This window comes from Podarcis tiliguerta (assembly GCF_965153285.1).
Source record: "Podarcis tiliguerta genome assembly, chromosome: 8".
NCBI lineage: Eukaryota > Metazoa > Chordata > Lepidosauria > Squamata > Lacertidae > Podarcis > Podarcis tiliguerta.
The window spans coordinates 86,368,988-86,394,565 of record NC_139541.1 but is presented as its reverse complement, the minus strand read 5'-3'; the positions used below and the strand labels follow the sequence as shown (position 1 = coordinate 86,394,565).

Sequence of the window (25,578 nt, the reverse complement as noted above, 5' to 3'; positions counted from 1 at the left end):
CTCTCTGCCGCGCAGCCCCCAAGAGAGACTCGCCCCCCCCAGAAGAGACACCCCCGGGTCCCCCATCTGCCCCCCCAAGACCCCCTCCCCCCGCCCAGACGCCCCTTCGCAGCCCCGGGCAGAGAGACGTGCTCCTCCTCCCGGACACGGGTTCCCCCTTCACACGCACACGCGCCCAGGCCCGGGTTCCTCCCTGCCCCCCCCCCCGGGAGGAGCAGCTCCTCGGCAGGGAGAGAGAAGGGTTAAGGGGCGCCGAGCTGGCTTCCTAGAGAGGACAGGAAAGGAAGGCGGGCCGCTCCCCCTCCTCCTCCTCCTCCTCCTCCCCTCTGACGTCCCTTCCGGCCTGGCCTTCGCCTGCCGGAGTGTGGTGGGTCTCCTCTCGGGGGAAGCCTGGGGAACTCCCTGCCCCGGGAGGCGGGAAGGGGAGGGAAGAGAGGCTGGGGGGTCCGGGAGGGAGGCAGAGGGACCTCAGGCCAGGGAGGCGGGACGGGAAGACAGTGAGGAGGGAGAAGGACATTCGGAGGGACATGAGGGAGAAGGAGATTAAGAGGGACATTATTAAGAGGGAGAAGTGTATTAAGAGGGACATTATTATGAGGGAGAAGGATATTAAGGGGGACATTATTGTGAGGGAGAAGTGAATTAAGAGGGACATGATTGTGAGGGAGAAGTGAATTAAGAGGGACATGAGGGAGAAGTATATTAGGAGGGACATTATTATGAGGGAGAAGTATATTAAGAGGGACATTATTATGAGGGAGAAGGAGATTAAGAGGGACATGAGGGAGAAGTGTATTAAGAGGGACATTATTATGAGGAAGAAGTATATTAAGAGGGACATAATTATGAGGGAGAAGTATATTAAGAGGGACATGGGGGAGAAGTATATTAAGAGGGATATTATTATGAGGGAGAAGTATATTAAGAGGGACATTATTATGAGGGAGAAGGAGATTAAGAGGGACATTATTATAAGGGAGAAGTATATTAAGAGGGACATGAGGGAGAAGGAGATTAAGAGGGACATTATTATGAGGAAGAAGGAGATTAAGAGGGACATTATTATGAGGGAGAAGGATATTAAGAGGGACATTATTATGAGGGAGAAGTGAATTAAGAGGGACATAATTGTGAGGCAGAAGTATATTAGGAGGGGCATTATTATGAGAGAGAAGTATATTAGGAGGGAAACACCAGGAAGCTTCCCTTCCCTCTCTATTCATAAATCTCTGTATGTCGGCCATTTCCCCTTCCTAATTCTTTATTTGACGGAAAGTCCAGTTTCCGAGGCGTCTTCCAGGGCAGTTCCACCCAGAGGGCCTGGCCACCGTCCCCTCGGATCCAGAGCAGGAAGTCCCCAAGGGACGGTGGCTGGAGCTAGACATGGGCCCTGCTGCTCACCAAGCCACCCAAGCAGATATGGCTGGCTTGGGGCGAAGCTCTGGACTATGAAGTGGGGTTGGGAGGGACCCCCACTGTTACCTTGGCTCCAGATTACACTCACTTGTCATTCACAGTTATGACTTCTTCTTCCTCCTCCTCTCCCCACGCTTCCTCAGGGAACATTCTTCTTCTCTAGGCTGTGTATTGATCTTATAATAGAATCGTGTGTTTGATTCGTAGGATTTTCTGCAGCTTGCATTAGGACACACAGAACTTGGCAGAGGAACAAGCGGCTCCTTCCGATCTCTTGGAGACTTCCGGAGAGCCCAGATGGATGAGCAAGACTCAGCTGGCCCTGAAGCAGGAAGAGGCCATGCCATGGAAACGGGGAGCGGTGGGGAATTCTGGGAAAACTCCGTGCAGAAGAACCCAGGTGAGGAGGACACCCTTTGCTCAGAGGTGCAGAGCCAGCAGCTCAGGCAGTTCTGCTACCAGGAGGCCAAAGGACCCCGAGAGGTTTGCAGCCGACTCTACCACCTTTGCCATCAATGGTTGAAGCCAGAAAAGAACACAAAAGCGGAGATGCTGGACCTGGTGATCTTGGAGCAGTTCCTGGCTGTCCTTCCAGCGGAGATGGAGAGCTGGGTGAGGGAATGTGGAGCGGAGACCAGTTCCCAGGCGGTGGCCCTGGCCGAAGGTTTCCTCCTGAGTCAGGCAGAGGAGAGGAAGCAGGCAGAGCAGCAGGTGAGAGAGACTTTCCTCTGGATACTCCCAAGGGGCTCCAAAGAGGAGGGAGAGTATTCCCAAATCATTTCCTAAAGGCCCATCCTTTTTTGGAACATATAAAAGCATAAGAAGACATCAGATGTCTTCTAAAAGTTATGCATTTTCTTATCTCCTTATCACCTGATGGGAGGGCATTCCCCAGGGTGGGGGCCACTGTGGAGAAGGTCTTCTGCCTGGTTCCCTGTAACTTCACTTATCACAGGGAGGGAATCAGCAGAAGACCCTCGGAACTGGACCTCAGTTCATGGAGACGCTCCTCTGCGTATACTGGGCCTTTGAGGCCAACCCTTTGAATTGTGCTGGGAAACGTTCTGGGAGCCAGTGAAGATCCTTGAGGACCAATGTTTCATGGTCCTGGCAGCCAGTCCCAGACACCAGTCTAGCAGAAGCAGGAAGCAGCTTTCACCTCTGTCCCCGAAGGCGCTTTCCTCTGCCATTCCTTCTCTAACCCTTCTCCCCATTCTCTGTTTTGAATCCTTGTTGCTCTTTCAGAGGAAGGATCTTTTGGCAGAAATGGGTCTTGATTCTTCTGAGGCAGAGAAGACTCCGTTGGACGCCAGAGTGAGGCCTCTGGGTAAGGAGAAAGGAGTGTTTTCGCCCCCGTTTTGTCACATTCTCTTGGTTTTGAAACCTGTAGGTGATTTCTTTCTTTTGGGGGAAGACACCTGGAGCTCAGGGGCGGGGGGAGATGTATTTTTGCACAACTATTATATGAAATGGGTACAAATGTCCAAATGTACTCAGCAGGGGAGACGTTTACGATAGTAATTTGATTAGTTTACAGTCCAATAATAGCCTCATTCTAACAATGCGAAATTACAATACAATTAGTAATACCAAAGTTTAAGATATCAAATTATATAATATAGGTGGCCCCCGCATGCTAAAACCGATGGTTTGATGATTTTCTTGATTGCTGCATTCCAAAATCTTATTAATTTCAATTACACTCCTGTCAAGATAACAATCCTTTATACAACAACTGCAATATTAATGACTTCCATTCGTATTGAAACATCAAATAATATATAAAACTACAAGTGAGGCACTCCAGCGATATCCTTACTCTTCCCATGTGTGGCAATCTTTCTGTTCGTGATGTTTTTCCCCGTCCTTGTAAAATGTTCTGTCTATCGTTTCCTGGTTGTTGCTGTTCTCCATCATTCCTTGGACGGAGCTAATATCCCATTGAGGTTTCAGAAATTCTCCATCGCTCTGTCCTGTGCTTCGTTGTTTGGCAACTGTAACAGCAGCTGCAAAAATCACACTGTCCCAATAAATAATCAGTTTTCGCCATTTTTCTTCTCTGCCTGGGAAGGAAAGGGATCGGTCAAACTGCAAATGACTCAGTAATGAACCTTATCAGCTCCTACACACCTTTCAGATTCCTTACATCCCTCTGTCTGGCCAAAGATAAATGTGCATTTATCCAATTAAATTAAATTCCAAGTCCTTTTAGCATTAATCAGTTCAGTCTGTATATAATAAAGGATGGGGAAGAGTCAGCTCTAATTTTCCATCGTAAACCTTTTGCAAAATAGAGCTTCCCTCCCTTTTTCCTTTTTGGTTTTACACACACAGTTCCATTTGATGTTATATTCCATATCTGCAATCCAGTTTCATCCCTGCTCACCTGTCCATATATATTTTGAACTAGTATTCAATGGCGGGCTGCCAAGTCATTAATGTAGAAAAGAAAACTTCGTGTAAAGAAGCCATAGGCTCCCCTCCCCCACCATCTTTGGCACCAAATGAAGTCTTCTCTCAAATTCAAACCTTAAAGACCTTGCAGCTGGTTCAATTCCGCAGTTTATGATCTCATGTCTTCCAGCAAAACCTGTACATTAGTCCAAATTGAGCTCTGATTGACAGGAGAACCTCTGCTTCTTAATGGCAGTGAAGGAGGGTTTTTGGCAGGCGAAGGGCTTTTGCACTCAGCGCCTCCCTGCCTCACGCAATCCATGCCGGAGCCGGAACCTGGTACCGAGACAAACTGGGAGTGAAGCCCGTTCCCCCCTTCCCTGGGGGAAACTTGCAAGGAGAATTACCCTCAGTCATCCTTGTTTTTCCTTTGCCAACGATCTCCCGCTGCCTCCATTAAAGCAGAGCAGAGACTTGGACAAGCCCCATCTGTACTTAGAGATGCACTGTTTCACCTCTGAGAGAAGCAGGCGCTCACGGTTTCCACTTACCTTGGTCTCTCCCAGGTGACGGAATGATGCCACCAAGACCTGCTCCTTCATCTTTTCATGGTGGTGGAGGGGAGGCAGCGGCTGTGGACCCAGATCAGGTAGGGGGAAGGAGCCTTGTGGGGAAGGACTGCTTGGATGCAGAGGAATGGTGGGAGGAGCCAGAGAAGAGGGAGCCGACTGGGAGGAGGAGGAGGAGGAGGAGGGGTCTGAAGCTGGAGAGGGAAGAGGGCTCAGGGAGCAGAGGGAGTCTGTGGCAGAGAGCAGCCCAGACTCCGAGGCAGAAGCTGCAGCAGGAGAGAGGGATGAGGAAGGCAGAGAGGGGTCTGGCCGCTGTAGAAAAGAACAGAGCCACATGAATGTTCTCTAAGAGGACAGCCTTTTTCCTGTTCTGTTAGGGTCCAGTGTTCTTTGAAGATGTGGCTGTCCATTTCACGGACGAGGAGTGGGCGTTGCTGGATCCTGACCAGAGAGCTCTCCATCAGGAAGTCATGGAGGAGAATCGTGGGATCTTGGACTCTCTCGGTAAGGCTCCCTATTGGGTCATCCTATCTGCTTTGTAATTCAAGACATCTCTCTATGTGACAAACCTCTGATATTTCGATGGGGCTCAACAGCGCCACCCACAGCACCTGGGATGTTAACACTCCCACAGCAAACCTTGGATGGATGGCTATTGATTGTTTTCCCTGTGCATATTCTTCCTCCAGTTCTGCCATTTAAAACCACAATCAGGCTGTCTGAACTGCCCAGGCCTTCTTAAATGTAGGATTCAGAGTGATTTGGGATGTTGAGGTAGCTTCAGTCAAGTTTCCTGCTTTTGTTCTTGCTTCTGTCTCTCTCTGGTTGACCAAAGAGTCACTTGACATTGGAGATGGCACGGATTCCACGACTGAACCAAACAAACTCCATCCCAGAAAAGAGCCAGGCTTTTTGAATCTCAGGCAATGAACCCTGTAGTAACGATAATGATAATATTATTTTTACCCTGCCCATCTGACGGTGTGGCCCCAGCCAACAAATAGAAAGACATAATCAAACATTAAAAACTTCCCGATACAGAGGTGCCTCCAGAAGTCCTCTAAAAGTTGCATAGTTATTTCCTTGACATCTGATGGGAGGGCGTTCCACAGGGTGGGTGCCCCTACCGAGAAGGCCCCCTGCCTCGTCCCCTGTAACTTCTCACAAAAATGTAACATTTAAGTACAGTGGTACTTCGGGTTAAGAACTTAATTCTTTCTGGATGTCCGCTCTTAAAATTTGTTTAGATTTATTACTGCGTATTGAACAACTTAGCATATTGAATACAGTGGTACCTCGGGTTAAGTACTTAATTCGTTCCGGAGGTCCTTTCTTAACATGAAACTGTTTTTAACCTGAAGCACCACTTTAGCTAATGGGGTCTCCTGCTGCTGCTGCCGCCGCGCCACCGCGGCATGATTTCTGTTCTTATCCTGAAGCAAAGTTCTTAAACTGAAGCATTATTTCTGGGTTAGAAGAGTCTGTAATCTGAAGCGTATGTAAACTGAAGCGTACGTAACCCGAGATACTACTATATATCTTAGTTTTGAACAGGGAATTTTCCCGCTTTGGCCACCTTTAAAATAATTTTATTTTATTTTATTTTATTTATGAAGATAGTACAGATCCATATTTAAATTTGAACAAAATGATGTTACTGGGTTAAGCTGTACTTTTAAAAACCTGAGAGAGAAAACATCTAATATTCAACTTGATTTGTATACGAAACTATACATAACAAAAGGAATATTATAACATCTAAATCCCTTCAGTTCTTTCTCTGTCCCAAGCATTAATTAGCATTGTTTCATAATTTAGGGCTGCACTTCTTCCCGAGACTCTAATCCGTTTGCCTCTTAGTTTCAGGTGGGGATGAATTGGAAATGAAGAACAAGGGAGACCGCAACGAAATCCACACAGTGGAGGAGCCATATCAGGATTCAGACTGTGGAGAGAGCGTCAGTCAGAGCTCCCATTCCACTTCCCATCAAAGAAATCCCCTTGAGAAGAAACAATATCACTGCTTGGAGTGTGGAAAGAGTTTCAGTCACAGCCATGATCTCACTTCCCATCGTAGAATTCATACAGGGGAGAAACCCTATCAGTGCTTGGAATGTGGAAAAAGCTTCAGTCAGAGGGGCAAGCTCACTTCCCATCAAAGGATTCATACAGGGGAGAAACCCTTTCAGTGCATGGAATGTGGAAAGAGCTTCACTGAAAGCTCCTCTCTCACCTCCCATCAAAGGATTCATACAGGGGAGAAACCCTATCAGTGCGTGGAATGTGGAAAGAGCTTCAGTCAGAGGGCCAAGCTCACTTCCCATAAAAGGATTCATACAGGGGAGAAACCCTTTCAGTGCGTGGAATGTGGAAAGAGCTTCACTGAAAGCTCCTCTCTCAACTCCCATCGTAGAATTCATACAGGGGAGAAACCCTATCAGTGCGTGGAATGTGGAAAGAGCTTCACCTGGAAAGAAAGTCTCGCTTCCCATCGTAGAAGTCATACAGGGGAGAAACCTTATCACTGCTTGGAGTGTGGAAAGAGCTTCAGTCAAAACCGCGGTTTCACTTCCCATCGTAGAATTCATACAGGGGAGAAACCTTATCACTGCTTGGAGTGTGGAAAGAGCTTCAGTCACAGCCACGATCTCACTTCCCATCGTAGAATTCATACAGGAGAGAAACCATATCACTGCGTGGAATGTGGAAAGAGCTTCAATCAGAGTTCCCATCTCACTTTCCATCAAAGGATTCATACAGGGGAAAAACCCTATCGGTGCTTGGAATGTGGAAAGAGCTTCAGTCAGAGCTCCCAACTCACTTCCCATCAAAGGATTCATACAGGGGAGAAACCCTATCACTGCTTGGAGTGTGGAAAGAGCTTCCGTCAAAGCTACGACCTCACTTCCCATCGTAGAATTCATACAGGGGAGAAACCATATCAGTGCTTGGAATGTGGAAAAAGTTTCAGGAACAGCTCCAATCTCACTTCCCATCAAAGAATTCATACAGGGGAGAAACCCTATCAGTGCGTGGAATGTGGAAAGAGCTTCAGGACGAGCTTTGAACTCACTTCCCATCAAAGGATTCATACAAGGGAGAAACCCTAGCAGTGCCTGGAATGTGGAAAGAGCTTCAGTCAAAGCAACAATCTCATTTCCCATCAGAGAATTCACACAGGGTAGAAACTATTTCAGTGCCAAGAGTGTGTTCGGAGGGATTTATGAAAGTCTGGTCGCATTTTTAAAGTTCTTTTAAAAAATAGAATTGGAGCTCTTAAAAGTACTTAGAGCTGGCTGGAAAAGCTAAAATCAAGACAGGTTTGGACAAGTAAGTTTCTCTTTGAAGGAAAATATTTATTCTACTCTGAGCCACTTAAAGAGAATTGGATTCCTGCAAGACAACTATTCTTATCTGGACACCTAAATTGCTAGGTCCTCTTGAACACATTATTTCTTTTTTTGTTTTATGGTTCCTCTCTTAAAGTAATTATTTGGTTTATTTGTTTAATGCAAATCTTAATTTGAGAAATTGGATTTTATCTTAAACATCTTATGTGTGTTGGGTATCAGGCTGGAAGGAAGAGGGAGGGCTGGAAAAATGCAGGAAACAGGATCTCTTGGGAAAGAGTTATTCTGTGACCTTGACAAACTGATAAGCTGCTGCTGGAAAATAGCCTGCTTTGAGAACAAGGGAGAGGGAGATTTTGAATATGCCAGTTCAAAAACAGTTAACACCAGGCCTGTGTTAAATTTGGAGAAGATATTAGCCCGAATCGCTAAAAATCATTAAATGGTGACAAATTTGCCCACGAAAGCAGAGACACTGACAAAGAAAACAGAAGCACTAGATGTCTCCATGAAAGGAAGGGAGAAGTCTGAAAAGCTGGAAAAGAAGACAAAAAATGGAAATCAGAACAGGAGACACTTAGGATTGATGTGGACGGTTTGGGTGGGAGATAAGAGGCAACTGCGGGCGCTTTGGCGGTTCTTGAGATGAGACAGAAAGCCCAGCCTCTGAGACGGAGAGGAGGGAGGAGAGCAGGATTTTAGCAAAGGTTTCAGCGGAGTGGCTGGGAGTGGAAGAGGAATTCATGGAGGAGGCGCCACCCTCCTCACAGCCGGGGGTGGTGGTTTTTTGGCAGATAACCAATGTGAATAAATCCCCCCAGTGCCACCCCCTGGCCGGTCTTCCTGTCTCCCTCTCCTTGTGCCCCCACCCTGCCCCAATCAAAGTCCCAGCCAGCAGCTGCCCCCCAGGCCTTCCTCCGCCCATCTGGGGCCTCAAGGCATGAGGGCAGAATTTGGTGGGGGGCCAGGCTGGGCTCAGAGGTCTGCTTTCCTCTCCTTGCACTGGGAAGCTTGTCTACTAACTAATGGATAAAGGGTTGTTTGGAAGACTAAGCCCTCTCTACCCCCCACCCTCTTTTGAAATAAAGCCTATTTAAGAATTGGGGACACGGAGGAAGGAGAATGTTATGTTCTAAGCTTGGATCCTAGAACAATAGGCAAGTAGGTTCCTAGAATGCAACAACTGATTGGCTTGCAGGAAAAGACCAATCAGGCTCCAGGAGGGAAGCAGAATCTGTTCGGATATTTCCGTTCCTCCTTAAAAAAGGGAACAGGCTGCTGTGCGTCACATGCCTGTTTACTTCCTGCTCACTGGGAGTTTCTGTTTTGTATATAGCTTTTGTTCTGGCTGTTTTCCTCGCCATGGATGCAAGCAGTCATGTTTTCCTTTCTTCTGACCAACGTTGAATAAAGCTGTAAATATGCTCTCCTGGGTGAATCCTCCGTTGTGGAGACTCTGCGAGAAGGGCGTGCATGAGTCTTGGAATGCGTCTGAGGCTCGTGCCGCTAATTGACTGATGCTGTTCCAACGGGAGACTGGAGATCGTCCAGAGACGACGTGGAGGCCTGATGCCTCTGTCTCCCTGGCAGTATCCCAACAGAATCAGCCAATCAGATGGGACTCATTGTGTAAATAATGTATATAAAAGCCTGAGGTTTGGGGGGCAATTAAATCACTGTTTTACAAACTGCAATAAAGAGCATGAAATCACTACAGGGCTCCGAATATATTTCACTGGCGATGAAGGTGGGATCCTGCTGAGCTGTCTGCCGCACAACATACACAGCCGCCACAGGCAACACAGAATAGCACCGGTCATCCCGGCTACAGCTCCAGGACCCAAGGACCCAGAATGGCGACAGACAACCGCTTCATGCCGTTCAGCCCAGCCTCAGGAGACTGGGAAGGATACGCCACCCGCGTCTAGTTCCTCCTGGAGGCAAAGGACATCATGAGACACAGTGCGCTGGTCCCGGGGGGGTTACCGTGAGGCGTGGTCAAAGTCCGGTCCTGGGCTGAGGGTCTGCAGACTGCCCACCAAGGGGGAAGCGGGGTCCAAAGCAAGAAGCCGGGCGTGGTTGGGAACTCCGGAGAAACAGGTCTGGGTGCTGGCAGAAACAGGTTTCCAACGTCGTTGCTCCCGCAACCTGGGACTGGGCTGACTGGCCTTTATCTCCTCTGAGGCTGAAGGGGCACTTCTCGCAACAACCCTCGGTCGTAGCGTGTTGAAATGCCTTCTAGGCAAAGCGGCAGGTCTCCGGAGAAACCATAACTGGGAATGTGACCTCCCTCTGCCAGGCTGCCCGGCTCTGCAACGTCACAGAGCTGGAGAACATGCTCCGCGACTGTCTCATGAGCGGCCTGAGGGATGAGAAGCTGCAGTGGTGCCTCTATGCCAAGAAGGACCTGACGTTACAGGCTGCCCTAGAGGAGGCTTTAGCAACCGACGCCTCGAACCAGATGGCCGACCAAAGAGTCCCAAGGTAACTCGACGAAGATCACAGACTGGCAGGTATACCAGTTGCCTCATTCTAATGCGAAAAAAATGTACATCAAGGCACAGATAGAGGCAGCCCCGTGCCGCCTGAAGCTTGATACAGGCTCACTCCTGTCCATAATTTTGGCATGGACATTAAGGAATTGTGTCTCAGTGGCGGCTCCAAGATTGGCCAGCCCCTTTCACCCTCGGATGTGTGTCGGGAGGGTGTCTTTTCAGTGCCAGGATACAAGGTGCTCTCTTGACCCGGGAGCCCAATCCCTCTCCCCCACCCCTAGAAAAGGGGGTCTTCCCCTCATCCTCTCCTTGCAGGACCCCCTTTTCCTTCCTCTTTGCTCAGAGTCGGAACCAACTCTCTCAAGGGACCTGGAGCCAAACACTTGCAGAGTTTTCCTCTGGCTTCTCAAGCAAAGGGTGGGAAGGAACACTTTCTTGTTGCTCTTGAGATGTACAGAAATCTGTTCCCTGTGGAGGGAGAAGCTTGCCAGGCCCCCAAAGTCCCCCGAGGGAGCAGCTCTGCGCCTGCGCCACACCCGGGGCTCCTCCGCAGGCAGAGAGGGACCAGCAAAAGGGTTAAGGGGCACCAAGCTGGCTTCCTAGAGAGGAATAAAGGGAGGAGGCTCCCCAGAGCAAAAGCTCCGCCCCCATCCGGGCTTTTGTCTCTCTGCTCCGCAAGTGCTGCCTGGGGGCGCCTTCTGGGATCTGGTGAGTCGCCTTGGGGAGATGGGGGGTCCCCCAAAGAAGACCCCTCTGGGGTCCTGGCTCCTGAGAGAAGGGAGCAGGGCGAGCTCTGCTTTGCAAGGGCTCAGAAGAACAGCCACGAGGGCCAGGGAGTCATGATGAGGGACCCCCAAGGTCATTTAGCCCACCCCCAGCCAAGCAGAAATCATCTGCCCAGCCTGGGGCCTGAGATCAAAGAGAGTCATGCTCTGCCCACTGAGCTCTCCTGCCTTGTTCGGGTTCATTTCTGGATGTCCGCGATGCACATGGCTCCTCCTGGAACAGCCTCAGAGAGAATGTGAGCTTGGTTTGCTCCACCTTGCAAGGTTAAAAAAGAACTGGGCTGCAGGGGGGCAGAAACAGGTCCTCCCTGCAAGAGGGGGAGGGGGCTTTGGTCTCCTGCTGGAGCTGCCTCAGTTTCCCTTCTGGCATCTGGTGAGTTTCCTCTTTTCTGCCCTAGGGTGCATTGGGGAGAAGTGGGGCAGGGGTGTCCCAGGGCTGCAGGGGGCGGATCCGTGGGGACTCTGCTCAGCTCCTGCAAGGGGAACCCCAAGCCAGGGCTAAGAGGTTCTGCCCCCCCTTCTCTCTGCAAAGCCAGGGAGGCTGCAAGTAACACGAGGTCTGCAACTCTTGCTCCTTTGGGGAGGGGTCACTGAGTCAGGAAGAAAAGGGCCTGCAGAGGAACCCTGATGGGATTGAGGAATCAGCCAAGTTCCTTAGCCCAGGTGGCAGCCAGATGGAAGCATTTGGAGGCAGAAATAAAGATTTGGCCTCTGTGCTAAAGAAAGTCCTTCCATCTCGCAGTGCGCAGTTAGACCCATGGAACTCCCTGCCACAGGAGGAAGAGATGGCTTGAGAAGAGGATGAGGCCAATTCAGGGAGGAGCAGAGGGCTAGCGATGGCTCCAGGCCCCCCAGTGGGAGGCAGCCATGCTTCTGAAGGGGGAGAGAGTTGCCCTCAGAACAAAGACAGAAGTCTGTCTTCAGAATATGGGAATATAGTGCTTGAACTCCGAGTCTGGGCTGTGATTCAGACTCATCCATGCTGGCCCAGGGAACATTTCTCTTCTCCTGACTGTGTATCAATCTTGGAGTAGAAGAATGCATTTGCTTTACAGGATTCTCTGGCACCTCTCAGTAGGACAGGCAGAACTTGGCAGAAGACCTAGGGACTCCTTCCGATCTCCCGAGAACAGAGATGGATGAGCAAGACTCAGCTGGCCCTGAAGCAGGAAGAGGCCATGCCCTGGAAACTGGAAGCAGTGGAGGATTCTGGGAAAACACTGTGAGGAAGAACCCGGGTCAGGAGGACACCCTTTGCTCAGAGGTGCAGAGCCAGCAGCTCAGGCAGTTCTGCTCCCAGGAGGCCAAAGGACCCCGAGAGGTTTGCAGCCAATTCTACCACCTTTGCCATCAATGGTTGAAGCCAGAAAGGCACACGAAAGCTGAGATGCTGGACCTGGTGATCTTGGAGCAGTTCCTGGCTGTCCTTCCTCTGGAGATGGAGAGCTGGGTGAGGGAATGTGGAGCGGAGACCAGTTCCCAGGCGGTGGCCCTGGCCGAAGGTTTCCTCCTGAGTCAGGCAGAGTTTGCAGCTGGGTTCTTTGCCACATCTTGTGCCCAATAAGAATTCCTACTACTTACCCAGAACTGTGACTTGCAAGTCTTTGGCCAAGATGTTTAATACCTTCTTCACAGGTTTTTAGCTGGGGCAATTAGAATAAGATCCACCATTTGCCTCTTGACTCAGAATGTCCTTGGCATCAAAATGAAAGCCTATCTGGTGCCCGGAGAGCCTGGCGAGGAAAAGGCCTGCCAGGGGGATGTCCTTCCAGAGCCCCTCCCCCTCTGGGCCTTTCCTGCTCCTTCTGGGGTGTTTGGTTTTTAGCCCAGAGAAAGCTTGCTCTTCTTGTCTCCTCTTCCCCCCTCAGTGACTTCACAGCTCTGGTGCAGTCCCTTCCCACATACAGAGAGTGATCTGGGGTGTCGCGGAATCCTAGAACTGGAGAATTCTGCAGGTCTGCCCAGAACTCATTGCACTGAGGGGCAGAGCAGGGACAAATGCAGAGGGGCACTGCCTGCCAATCCAATTCCCCGAAATTCATCACCCATCCTGAGACCCTCAGAAGAAGATTCAGGAGGGTCCTGGGCCCCTGACCAACCACATGGCTGGATGGTCATTTCCACCTTTCCAGAGGCGAGACCCTCCATCCCAACCAGGGAGGGGTGTTGCTTTACTTGCCAACAAGCAGGACACACACACCTGTTTGTTGGCATCAGGCTGCAAGAAGCTCAGGGAAAGTGGTGGGTTGGGGCACCTAGGAGAATATCCTACACCCAAAGGCGCCCCATTTGGTTATTGGACAGACTAAGAGCCCTGGAGCTGGAGGAAGGAGACCTGGGCCCAGTTCCCCCCATGGCTAGGAGCTTTGGAGGGAGGTGGGGAAGATGGGGAGTGAGAGGAGCTGGTTCTGGGTGGAAACATCCACTCTGAGGAAAAGATCACCAGCTAGAGAAAGGAGTCTCTGAGCTTAGTGGGAAGGACAGTGTGTGGTGTCCTGGGAGAGTAAATCAGGCCAGGAATGAACTGGGAGGCTGAGCCAGGAGGAGGAGGAGGAGCTGGAAAGAGACCGGCTGCTGAGGTCTCATCCCAGTCAGGAGGGGAGAGATCCTTCTAGAAAGAGAAGACTCCCAAACCAGAGATCCCTTGGGTCTTTTGCTTGGAGTACCTCGGGAGTAGGGTAACTGGCAGAAAGTGCCACCTTGTTAAGAGCCAAAGCCTTAAGTGTGAAACAACTGAGAAAACCTTGAAGGGAAATAACATTGTAAACTGAAATATCCTACGTTTTATCCACTCATGTCATAAACTTCCTTGTTAAATAAAATTGTTAATGTTTATTTGAACAAATCTTGCCTGAGACTCCCAATTAGTAAGTTTTACCTCACGCGAGTCCCCCACAAGATTGTTGGTTTGCAAGCCCCCTCCACAGAGGCTGGCCCCTCTCCCTGTCCTCGGAGCTTGCATACCGGTAACCTCCTCTGGCTGACGTCCAGACAGACCAGGGAGATTTTGATAGGCGACATTTTCCCAAGCGTGGGTAAATGCACACCCCCTCCTCCTGCTTCTTCCCTAGCAGGGAAAAGGAGACAGACAGAAACGTCTCTTTTACATTCTTTTATTTCTGTCTACAGCACTAGAGAAAAACACGTCCTTTCAGTTCAGTTCTTCTAGCAAGTCTGACAAACTTCCTGTACAAACGCAAACGGAAGGTTTCAAATGACACTCTTCACAGAGCTCTGAGAAGCCTGTGAACTTCCTGGGAAATTCTTTCCCACAGATAGCCGCATCATGTGATGTCAACAATCTGGCTGTCGGCAGCTGCGATGATCTCATATTCTGACAAAGATAATCTGAGGTAGTTGGAGGGCATTTGTGGGAATTGTGTTCTGTGAGGTGGGTGCACTATATTTAAGAGAGAGAACGGGCCCAAGGCTGCCGGGGGAAAAGAGCCCTTGCGTCGTCGCATATTAATTGAGGGCAGAGGTGGGATAGGAAGTTAAAACCCACACAGATCCTATTTAGTTTTGAGCAGATTGGCAGACTGAAACATTCATGAGGAAAACTGGATGCTGCACTTACGCCCACAAAGATGTGGAATTTGGAGTGAAATATACTCAGATCTCAGAGAGGATGAAACCTCTGATTCCCTCACATTTAAGGAGAGAGTGAAAGTGCGCTTTGGACTGACGGCAGAACAAAGCCAAAAAGCCTTTCGTGAAATTAAGAGGAAACCAAGAGAGACTTATGCCCAACTGGGCAGCCGAATTGACAAAGCTCTGGACAGATGGGAGGAAAGTTAGATGAGCTCAAACAGCTGATCAGTTAGAGCAATGTTTTCAAGAGGTTCCTGCTCATTTAGGCTGAAAACAGTAACTGAAGTCTCTACCTTGGGAGATGAAATCAAAGGAGACTTAGGGGGAGCAGCAATACTCTGTCCCTTCCAGAAAAAGTAACCCAGGGAGGAAGTGGGGTCTCAAAACAAGAACCCTGAAGGGCGGGCCCAAGGGTGCCGGGGGGGGGAAAGAGCCGTGATACTAAGTAAAAACCCACAGAGAAACGTACCCAGAGACACAGAGCAACCAGTATAAAGGAGTGAAGTTCTTTGATTAAAAAGAGAAAAAATTCCTGTCAGAAAATGACCAGCAAGCGCCAAGCCAAAGAGACTCAGGATGACTCAGCTGCTGCGTCTGAGGAGAATCCTAATATATTGAATTAGAGATGATGAGGCTTCCTTTAAAAATGGAGGAGATTAAGGCGAGGGCAGAACTGCCGCAAGCAATGTTGGGGGGTGGAGATTTTGCCTCAGCAAATGTAAAGTATGTACAGTGGTACCTCGGGTTACAGACTCTGCTAACCCAGAAATAGTACCTCAGGTTAAGAACTTTGCTTCAGGATGAGAACAGAAATCATGTTCCGGCAGCAGCAGGAGGCCCCAGAACAGTTTCAGGTTACGAACGGACCTCCAGAGCGAATTAAGTACTTAACCCGAGGTACCACTGTAAAAGCTGATGGTGTGCAGGCCTAATTCTCCAAGCTTCAAAATGCCAGTTTTCAAAATGAGGCAAGTAAACTATTTGGGTCCCGTCCCAAGGGGTGGAAATATACAACCTGATTGGAGCAAGGCAAAGGTCCTTCAAGAGGGGCCTAGACCCTCCACAAAAAGAGCAAGAAGAGCTTTTCTGGGGGGACAGGGATATTGTCCTCCATTTATTCCTCCTTTTAGCCCCCATGCTGCTAAAATGTTTACAACAAGCGTTGCTGAAAAAACTCAGCCTTGCTTTTGCTTTTGAAGCTTCTTTGCTCTCTGCTTTTTAAACTAACCGGCTCATAAATTTAGCTCAAAAAGTACTCACGTCTTGTCGCTTAGCAACGGAACTTGGCAGAAGACGGCAGAACTTTATCAGTTGCTCTGGAATGCGAAATATGTGGCTTCTCTCCGCTCTGTTTTATCCAAAACAGGAGCCTTTTTCTCCGTGAACCAAAGACTTTTCAATTCGCGTTCACCATCCAGCCATAAATCAGCAATCGCAGAGGTCCGTTGAACGTTGCTTATCAGCAAAAAATGACTCCCACCTGGATCCTCAGCCGTCTTTAGCAGTGCTTCACAGTCTCAGCCATGCAACCACTTGTTGTGGCAACCATCAGGCTCTGCTACCATATTGTCAGTTTGCAAGCCCCCTCCATAGAGGCTGGCCCCTCTCCCTGTCCTCGGAGCTTGCATACCGGTAACCTCCTCTGGCTGACATCCAGACAGACCAGGGAGATTTTGATAGGCGACATTTTCCCAAGCGTGGGTAAAATGCACAACCCCCTCTCTCCTGTTTCCGCAGGGGGGAAAAAACAAGTCAGAAATCTATTTACATGATGTTTATTTCTGACATTACAGCACCAGAGAAAAACATGTCCTTTCAGTTCAGTTCTTCCAGCAAGTCTGACAAACTTCCTGAACATGCGCAGTCGGAAGGTTTCAAGTTACACTCTTCACAAAGACTTATCCAGCCTGTGAACGTCCTGGGAAACTCTTCTTTCCCACAGATAGGCGCATCATGTGATGTCAACAATCTGGCTGTCAGCAGCGGTGATGATTCCATATACTGACACTCGTCCCCCCCCCCCCCATTCCCTGTCCTCTCTAGGAATGCAGCTCAGTTCCTTTTAAACCTTGCAAGGAGGAGCAAATCAAGCTCACATTCTCTCTCTCTGACTCTTCCAGAAATGAACCCGAACAAGGCAGGAGAGCTCAGTGGGTAGAGCACGAATCTCTTTGATCTCAGGCCCCTGGGTTCAAGCCCCAAGCTGGGCAGATGATTTCTGCCTGGCCGGGGGTGGGCTAGATGACTTTGGGTGTCCCTCATCATGACTCCCTGGCCCTCATGGCTGTTCTTCTAAGCCCTTGCAAAGCGGAGCTCGCCCTGCTCCCTTCTCTCTCTCTCTCTCTCTCTCTCTCTCTCTCAGGAGCCAGGGCCCCAGAGGTGTCTTCTTTGGGGGACCCTCCCCTGCAGTCCTGGGACCCCCCATCTCCCCAAAGTGACTCACCGGATCCAAGAAGGCTCCCCCAGGCAGCACTTGTGGAGCAAAGAGACAAAAGCCCCGATGGGGGCGGAGCTTTTGCTCTGGGGAGCCTCCTCCCTTTATTCCTCTCTAGGAAGCCAGCTCGGTGCCACTTAACCCTTTTGCTGGTTGCTCTCTCCCTGCAGGGACCTTGTGGGCCTGGCAAGCTTCTCCGCGGGGAACAGATTTCTGTACATCTCAAGAGCAACAAGAATGTGTTCCTTCCCACCCTTTGCTTGAGGAGCTAGAGGAAAACTCTGTGTTTGGCTCCAGGGTCCCTTGAGAGAGAGTTGGTTCCGACTCCCTGAGCAAAGAGGAAGGAAAAGGGGGTCCTGCAAGGAGAGGATGAGGGGAAGACCCCATTTTCTAGGGGTGGGGGAGAGAGATTGGGCTCCCAGGTCAAGAGAGCACCTTGTATCCTGGCACTGAAAAGACACCCTCTCGACACACACTTTGTGGCATCTCCTTTAGGAAAGGATCAAAACATAGTTCCAACTTGAAAACCACCTCCAGGACCAGGCACCCTCAATGGGCTTTGCGCTATAACTCCCAACTGGGCCTGCCAGCAGAAGGCAGGCGGGATGGAAACAGCCGTCCAAAAGGTCCCGCCAGCTCCAGAGGCGACCCAAGGCTGCTCTCCAACGGGGCGCTGCTCCAGGCATCTGAGTTGCCCAGTTCAAGGGAGCTGGCAGGACTAAGAACTGGGGTTCCTGAATTGCAGGGGTTGGACTAGATGAGCCTGGAGTGTCCTCTTCCAGGATTCCTCATCTGGCTGCCAATGCCACGGCTGGAATGTCTCCCAAAACTGCCCCCCCTTTCACAAGGAGCTCTCCCCCCCCCCCGCGCATCTTAAACTACCCTTTGACTGGCAACCATCTTCAATCTCCTTGCTGGAGAATCCCAACCAAAGATGCATTATATTCTCTAAAATATACTTGGAGTCCTGTTGTGATTTCATGCTGTTTATTGCAGCTTGTAAAGCAGTGATTTAATGGCCCCCAAACCTCAGGCTTTTATCTACATTATTTACACAATTAGTCCTGTCTGATTGGCTGATTCTGCTTCCCTCCTGGAGCCTGATTGCTCTTTTCCTGCAAGCCAATCAGTTGTTGCATTCTAGGATTCTACTTGCCCATTGTTCTAGACTCCAGGCTTAGTACATAACCCCCCTCCCCTCTACGTTCCCGTTGCGCCCAGAAGGTTAGCATTCGTAGTCGTTGAGATATGCCGGTCACCTACGTATGCCTTGTGGTCTTGGGTGTCTCTCAGTAGGGGTTCCTGGTTCTGGCTCTTGTTCCAGGGCTGCCGGCTGTGACGGGGTCGTTGGGTTGAACGCCACTGGTCCACTTGGTTGTGGTTCTGGTTCCTGTGGCTGCTCAGCCTCAGTCACTTCTGGACTTCCTAGTTCTGCCTCCCTTACCCGCTCCTCCTGCTCTATGGGCCTCACCCTTCTGCTATCCTCTTGGGATTCCTCAGTCCAAGCCTCCTTGCAATTTCCCACCAGGAATCCTCCATAAGTTCAATAGTCCCAAGAAGGCCTGGAGTTCCGCCTCTCCCTTAGGTGCAGGGGCGTTGCAAATAGTCCTCATCTTGTCCCCGGTCAGGTGGACTCTATCTGCATCCACCGTAAATCCTAGAAAATCCACCTGTTGCACTCCTAGGAGGCACTTTTCCTGCTTCATCTTGAGGCCGGCCGTCTGGAAACAGTGCAGAACGGTGCGGAGTGTGTCCCCAAACTCCCCCAGCATGGCCGCGGTGATCAACACATCATCGAAGAAGGAGGTGATGGCGGGAATTCCTTTGAGGAGAGAGTCCATTAGATTTTGGAACATGCCTGGGGCCACGCAGACGCCAAATTGCAGCCGCTTGACATGGAACACACCCCTGTGTGTTACAATCGTCCGTGCCTCCGCAGTTGCCTTGTCCACTGACAACCGCTGATAGGCCTGGGCCAGCTTGCCAAAAATTTTAGACCCCGCCAGGGTGGCGAGGACATGGCTGACCATTGGCACCGGGTATGCATGAGCTGTAAGGGCGTTTATGGTACATTTGTAGTCTGCACAGATGCGGACTGAGCCATTGGGCTTGACAGGTGTGATGATTGGGGTTTCTTGGGGGGCATTAGGCACCGGCTAGAGCACTCCTTGCTCCACAAGCCAGTCTAATTCCTTGTCAATGCGGGGTTTTGAGGGCGAATGGGACCTGGTGGGCCTTGAACCTGATGACGGCGGGGTCTAGTTGTAGGCCGGGGGGGAGACGAGTTAATTTACCACTGTCTCAAGCCTGGGATCGGGCTGTCAAAAGTTTTACGATCTGAAAAAACTAACAACGGGGAATGGAATATATCCTGATGGACGGTTGAATTGAGATATATACTTTTTTGCATTGTTCTTGTGTTATTTAAAAAGAAGAAAAGCTGAATAGTAATTTTGTTACTGGATTTTGCTTTGGAATAACAAAAAATAGAAACTGTTGCCTATAGAGAGAGCTTCTGAAACTTTTGCAACTGTTATAACTGTGAAGTGGAATTTTCCACTAAGAAACAAAGGCTGAGAAATAAGCGACCTTGGAAAGTCTTTGGATAAGAATGGAAAAACAAGAAGCTCTAGTGAACGCGCTTGACAAAATAAATGCTCTGTTGGAGTAATTACATGAAAAGACGGACTTGATGATAAAGAAATTGGACACCTGGGGACAAAATGTTTCTGACCTGGAACAAAGTGTATCTGACTTGGAACAAAAAGTGAGTAATTCTACAGGAACTGCTCGGGATGTGATTCAGGAACCAACTTTGAAACGGCAAGTTTTGGAGAAGAAGATGGAACAAATTGTTTCTGTTCCTCAAGAAGAAATTCAAGTGGAGGCCCTGGCCCCACTGAATCAAATTGATGGACATAAGTTGAATTCTGAGGTGATGGAGTTTGAGAGCCAGAATTGGAGAGACAGTGCCCCGCTTGGACTGAATAAGGCAAGATGGGTAGATTTTCTGTTGGAGGGAGGCACTGTGGGAAAGACTGGAAAAGTGGAGTTCTTTAACCTTAAAGGGCCTGTGGAGTATGCCTTGGAACATCTCCTGGATTACAACTTTGAATATGGAGCATGGGCAAACATGCTGAGATGGGATAAAGGAGCTCTTGAGAAGAAAGCCCTTTGGGACTTAATATTTGGTACTAAAAGAAACTTGCAGGCAGGGCAGGGAGAAGAGTTAAGAGCCTCGGACACAAGAGCACCAGGTTGATGAACTATATTCAATTGATAGAAAAGACTGACAAAATCCGACACCAGGGAGAAGAGACGGTGGAAGATTGGAAATTTTTTAAAACATTATTTAGTATAATATTGTATAATTAAGGAATGTTGGGAGATGGTGGAATGAATTTATATGACTTTAGTTGAAATATGATAAGGACTTAAGATTTTAGGATTTAAGGGTTTAAGATTTAAGGTTCTTTTTTTTCTCTCTTTACTAGAGTGAAGTATAGATAATTTTTAAGATGTTGATGGGAAGATAAGGTTAAAATGGTTTAAGATAATTAAATGATAGTAAGCAGTGAAAGATGGAAAGGATTTGCTGACTTAATTATTAACTGGAATACAAAAAAGGGAGGTGGGAGGAGGTCGAGGAAATAAGTCATTGAAGGATAGAATTGTGAAAAATGGAAGGGTTTTTAGAATAGAATCATAGAATCATAGAGTTGGAAGAGACCACAAGGGTCATCGAGTCCAACCCCCTGCCAAGCAGGAAACACCATCAGAGCACTCCTGACATATGGTTGTCAAGCCTCTGCTTAAAGACCTCCAAAGAAGGAGACTCCACCACACTCCTTGGCAGCAAATTCCACTGTCGAACAGCTCTTACTGTCAGGAAGTTCTTCCTAATGTTTAGGTGGAATCTTCTTTCTTGTAGTTTGTATCCATTGCTCCGTGTCCGCTTCTCTGGAGCAGCAGAAAACAACCTTTCTCCCTCCTCTATGTGACATCCTTTTATATATTTGAACATGGCTATCATATCACCCCTTAACCTCCTCTTCTCCAGGCTAAACATGCCCAGCTCCCTTAGCCGATCCTCATAAGGCATTGTTTCCAGGCCTTTGACCATTTTGGTTGCCCTCCTCTGTACACGTTCTAGTTTGTCAGTGTCCTTCTTGAACTGTGGTGCCCAGAACTGGACACAGTACTCCAGGTGAGGTCTGACCAGAGCAGAATACAGTGGCACTATAACTTCCCTTGATCTAGATGCTATACTCCTATTGATGCAGCCCAGAATTGCATTGGCTTTTTTAGCTGCCGCGTCGCACTGTTGGCTCATGTCAAGTTTGTGGTCAACCAAGACTCCTAGATCCTTTTCACATGTACTGCTCTCAAGCCAGGTGTCACCCATCTTGTATTTGTGCCTCTCATTTTTTTTGCCCAAGTGCAATACTTTACATTTCTCCCTGTTAAAATTCATCTTGTTTGTTTTGGCCCAGTTCTCTAATCTGTCAAGGTCGTTTTGAAGTGTGATCCTGTCTTCTGGGGTGTTAGCCACCCCTCCCAGTTTGGTGTCATCTGCAAATTTGATCAGGATGCCCTTGAGTCCATCATCCAAGTCGTTGATAAAGATGTTGAATAAGACCGGGCCCAAGACAGAACCCTGTGGCACCCCACTAGTCACTCTTCTCCAGGATGAAGAGGAACCATTGATGAGCACCCTTTGGGTCCGGTCAGTCAGCCAGTTACAAATCCACTGAGTGGTAGCATAGTCAAGACCGCATTTTACCAGCTTCTTTACAAGAATATCATGGGGCACCTTGTCAAATGCCTTGCTGAAATCAAGGTAGACTACATCCACTGCGTTCCCTTCATCTACCAGGCTTGTAATTCTGTCAAAAAATGAGATCAGGTTAGTCTGACATGACTTATTTTTCAGAAATCCATGCTGACTATTGGTGATCACAGCATTCCTTTCTAAGTGCTCACAGATTGTTTGCTTAATGATCTGCTCCAGAATCTTCCCTGGTATTGATGTTAGACTGACTGGGCGGTAATTATTTGGGTCCTCTCTTTTCCCCTTTTTGAAAATAGGGACAACATTTGCCCTCCTCCAGTCTGCCGGGACTTCGCCTGTTCTCCAGGAATTCTCAAAGATGACTGCCAGTGGTTCTGAGATCACATCTGCCAGTTCTTTTAATACTCTTGCATGCAGTTCATCTGGCCCTGGAGACTTGAATACATCTAAACTAGCCAAGTATTCTTGTACTATCTCCTTAGTTATTCTGGGCTGTGTTTCCTCTGCTGAATCATTTCCTCCAAATTCTTCAGGTCGGGCATTGTTTTCTTTATCGGAGAAGACTGAGGCAAAGAAGGCATTGAGGAGTTCAGCCCTTTCTGTGTCCCCTGTTTGCATTTCACCATCTTCTCCTCTGAGTGACCCCACTGTTTCTTTGTTCTTCCTTTTGCTACGAACATACCCATAGAAGCCTTTTTTGTTGCTTTTAACCTCTCTAGCAAGCCTGAGTTCATTCTGTGCTTTAGCTTTTCTGACTTTGTGTCTACACGTGCTGGCTATTTGTTTGAATTCCTCTTTGGTGGTTTCCCCCCTTTTCCATTTTTTGTACACATCCTTTTTTAATCTTAACTCAGTTAAAAGTTCTTTAGATAGCCACCCTGGCTTCTTTAGGCACCTTCTATGTTTCCGTCTCATTGGTATTGCCTGAAGTTGTGCTTTTACTATCTCCCTCTTAACAAACTCCCAGCCATCATGAACTCCCTTTCCTTTTAGTATTACTGTCCATGGGATCTCACCCAGCACTTCCCTAAGTTTTATGAAGTCGGCTTTCTTAAAGTCAAGAAATTGAGTCCTAGTATGCTTGGCTGCTCCTTTCCGTTGTATAGTAAACTTCAGAAGAGCATGATCACTTGCGCCTAATGATCCTTCCACTTCTACCCCATTAACCAGGTCATCGACATTGGTTAGGACCAGATCTAAAATGGCTGTTCCTCTGGTTGCTTCTCCCACTTTCTGGACAATGAAGTTGTCTGCAAGGCCAGTGAGGAATCTGTTTGACCTTATGCTCTTGGCTGAGTTTGACATCCAACAAATATCTGGGTAATTGAAGTCCCCCATTACTACTATCTCCCTTCCTTTTGCATGCTTGGCCATCTGTTCCAGGAAGGCATCATCTATGTCCTCTGTTTGGCTTGGGGATCTATAGTAAACTCCCACAATGAGGTCACTATTATTCTTCTCTCCCTTAATTTTGACCCAAATGCTCTCACTTTGGCTTTGAGGTTCTAAATCTTGGATCTCTTCACAGGTATACACATCCCTGACATATAACGCCACTCCTCCTCCTTTCTTGTCTGGTCTGTTTCTCTGAAATAGATTGTATCCCTCCATTTTTACATTCCAATCGTGGGACTTATCCCACCAGGTTTCAGTGATGCCTATTATGTCATATTTAGTTTGCTGTACCAAGAGCTCAAGCTCATCTTGTTTATTTCCCATGCTTTGTGCATTAGTGTACAGACATTGAAGTCCATTAGTCATTCCCCCGTGTCTCTTATTTAAGGATTTTTTCCTCCCACCACTAGGTCTGCTTGCTGTTTGCTCCATTTGGTCTATGACATTTGGATGATCATCTTCATCAATTAATAGACTCCTTCCTTCAGGAGCACTGTCTCCCTCCCCCACATTAGTCAGTTTAAAGCCCTCCTGATGAGGTTTCTTAGTTTTTTGGCAAAAACATTCCTCCCAACCGTTGTGAGGTGCAGCCCATCGCTTGCCAGAAGTCCATCCTCAAGAAACTGCAGTCCGTGATCTAAGAATCCAAACCGTTCCTGTTTACACCATTTGCGAAGCCAGCTGTTTACTTCCACTATTTTCCTCTCTCTCCCTGGGCCACGTCGTTCAACTGGGAGGACAGATGAGATGACGATTTGTGCATTTAATTGCTTCAATTTCCTGCCCAGAGCCTCGTAGTCTCTTTTGATCTTCTGGAGGCTATTGCTTGCAGTGTCATTGGTTCCCACATGAACCAAGAGGAAGGGGTATTTGTCAGTGGGTTTTATGATTCCTTGCAGTCGTTCAGTTACATCTTGGATCTTAGCCCCGGGGAGACAGCACACTTCCCGAGACATCTTGTCAGGCCCACAGATCACTGCTTCTGTTCCCCTCAGTAGGGAATCCCCTATCACCACTACACGCCTTCTCTTAGGTTTGGTCTTGGTTCTTCCGTGAGCGGTCCGTTCCAAGGTCGCCTGCACATTCCCTGAGGACTGACTTTGCTGCTCATCTTCATATACGTGATCGACTGTAATGAGGGAGAGATCCTCAAATGGAGTCTGCTCTTCGTCTTCCATGCTAGGGGAGAGGACCTCAAAGCGATTGTGTATTTCTAGACAATCAGAGCGAACCCTGGGCCTCCTACTTCTTTGAGTCACGTTTCTCCACATAACGGGCTCCTGTGTTGGTGAACTAGCCTCCTTCTCAGGGGAGTCCCCTGTCTCCTCCTTGGTGGAGACGGTGTGCTCTGTTGCTTCCAAGAAGAGCTCCAGCTCTCTAATTCTTTGGAGCGTAGCTACACGTTCCTCCAGTTGCTGGACTTTGTCTTTTAGGAGGGCAATCAACATGCAATTGCTGCACGTAAAGCTGCCTGCCACCTTTGGCAAGATGGCAAACATTGCGCAGGAACCGCAGGCGACTGCAGCTGTTCTCTCCCCCTCCATCTTGAGAATGTGTCGTTGGGCTTGAGACTAGCTCCCCTCTGACCTTTGCACAGGGAGAGCAGCTAATCAGCCTTCTTCAGCTGCTGCCCTGCAAACACTGATAAGCTCCTCCCACAGCTAATCACCTGCCTCAACAGAAACCCTGCCCCCTCTGACCTTTGACCAGGGAAAGCAGCTAATCAGCCACAAGAATCACACACACAAGAAACCCCTTTTGGCTCCTTCTTCAGCCGCTGCCCTGCAAATTATTATTATTTTTGCTTTTTCTCTAGTGGGGTGGAGGGGTTGTTCTATGTACTTTTTAATTTTTATTTTTTCTCTTTTTTATTGTACTTTTTCTTCTCTCTCCTTCTTCTGTAATTATTAAATTTCTAATAAATATCATTAAAAAAGAAAAAGAAAAAAAAGAGAAGACCAAAGGCAAGTTTGAAAAGTTTTCCACTGGTCGTTTGTGTGATGAGGAAGAATGCCATCTCAGAGAGGGCTGAGCTGGCTCAGGGTGTCCTGCCGGTAGCCGGGGGGGGGGGGCAAGCCACAAGGCACGGTTCAGGCTTTTTCCACTCGCAGTTGCTTTGTCTGCGGGTCTGTTGAACACCTGCGTCGGTCCTGTCCGAGGAGAGCCAGAGAGGTCGGGCAGGATGACTCCAAGGTCGCTTCCCATGGCAGTCAGCCAAGTCCTCGTGGCAGCCAACCAGGTTTCCATGGCAGCCAGTCTAGGAGAGGAGGCCAGCGAAGAGAGGAAGTGACAGAGGAAGTGAGAAGGACGGTTCTTCTTATCACCTAGCTGCCTCCATGGCAACGCTGAAGGACAAC

General features: G+C 48.7%; 2 protein-coding genes across 2 annotated transcripts in view; one reads left to right on the top strand and one right to left on the bottom strand.

Moving 5' to 3' along the window:
* Nucleotides 1-25,578, bottom strand: part of LOC310684215 (uncharacterized protein) — a 43,967-nt gene that overhangs the window by 9,366 nt on the left and 9,023 nt on the right. The gene's annotated exons all lie outside the window — the stretch shown is intronic.
* Nucleotides 349-9,441, top strand: LOC310684316 (uncharacterized protein). Its single transcript, XM_083455256.1, has 6 exons — nucleotides 349-367; nucleotides 1,624-2,127; nucleotides 2,662-2,743; nucleotides 4,377-4,459; nucleotides 4,757-4,883; nucleotides 6,240-9,441. Exons 2-6 carry the CDS (start codon nucleotides 1,714-1,716, stop codon nucleotides 7,487-7,489), a joined length of 1,956 nt encoding a protein of 651 aa, XP_083311382.1. The 5' UTR covers nucleotides 349-367; nucleotides 1,624-1,713; the 3' UTR covers nucleotides 7,490-9,441.

Excerpts from the sequence above, each read along its gene's own strand:
- LOC310684316 (XM_083455256.1), top strand. The coding sequence starts at position 1,714 with ATGGATGAGCAAGACTCAGCTGGCCCTGAAGCAGGAAGAGGCCATGCC. Across the intron at positions 2,744-4,376 it reads CGCCAGAGTGAGGCCTCTGG|GTGACGGAATGATGCCACCA; the intron begins GTAAGGAGAAAG and ends GGTCTCTCCCAG. Across the intron at positions 4,460-4,756 it reads CGGCTGTGGACCCAGATCAG|GGTCCAGTGTTCTTTGAAGA; the intron begins GTAGGGGGAAGG and ends CTGTTCTGTTAG.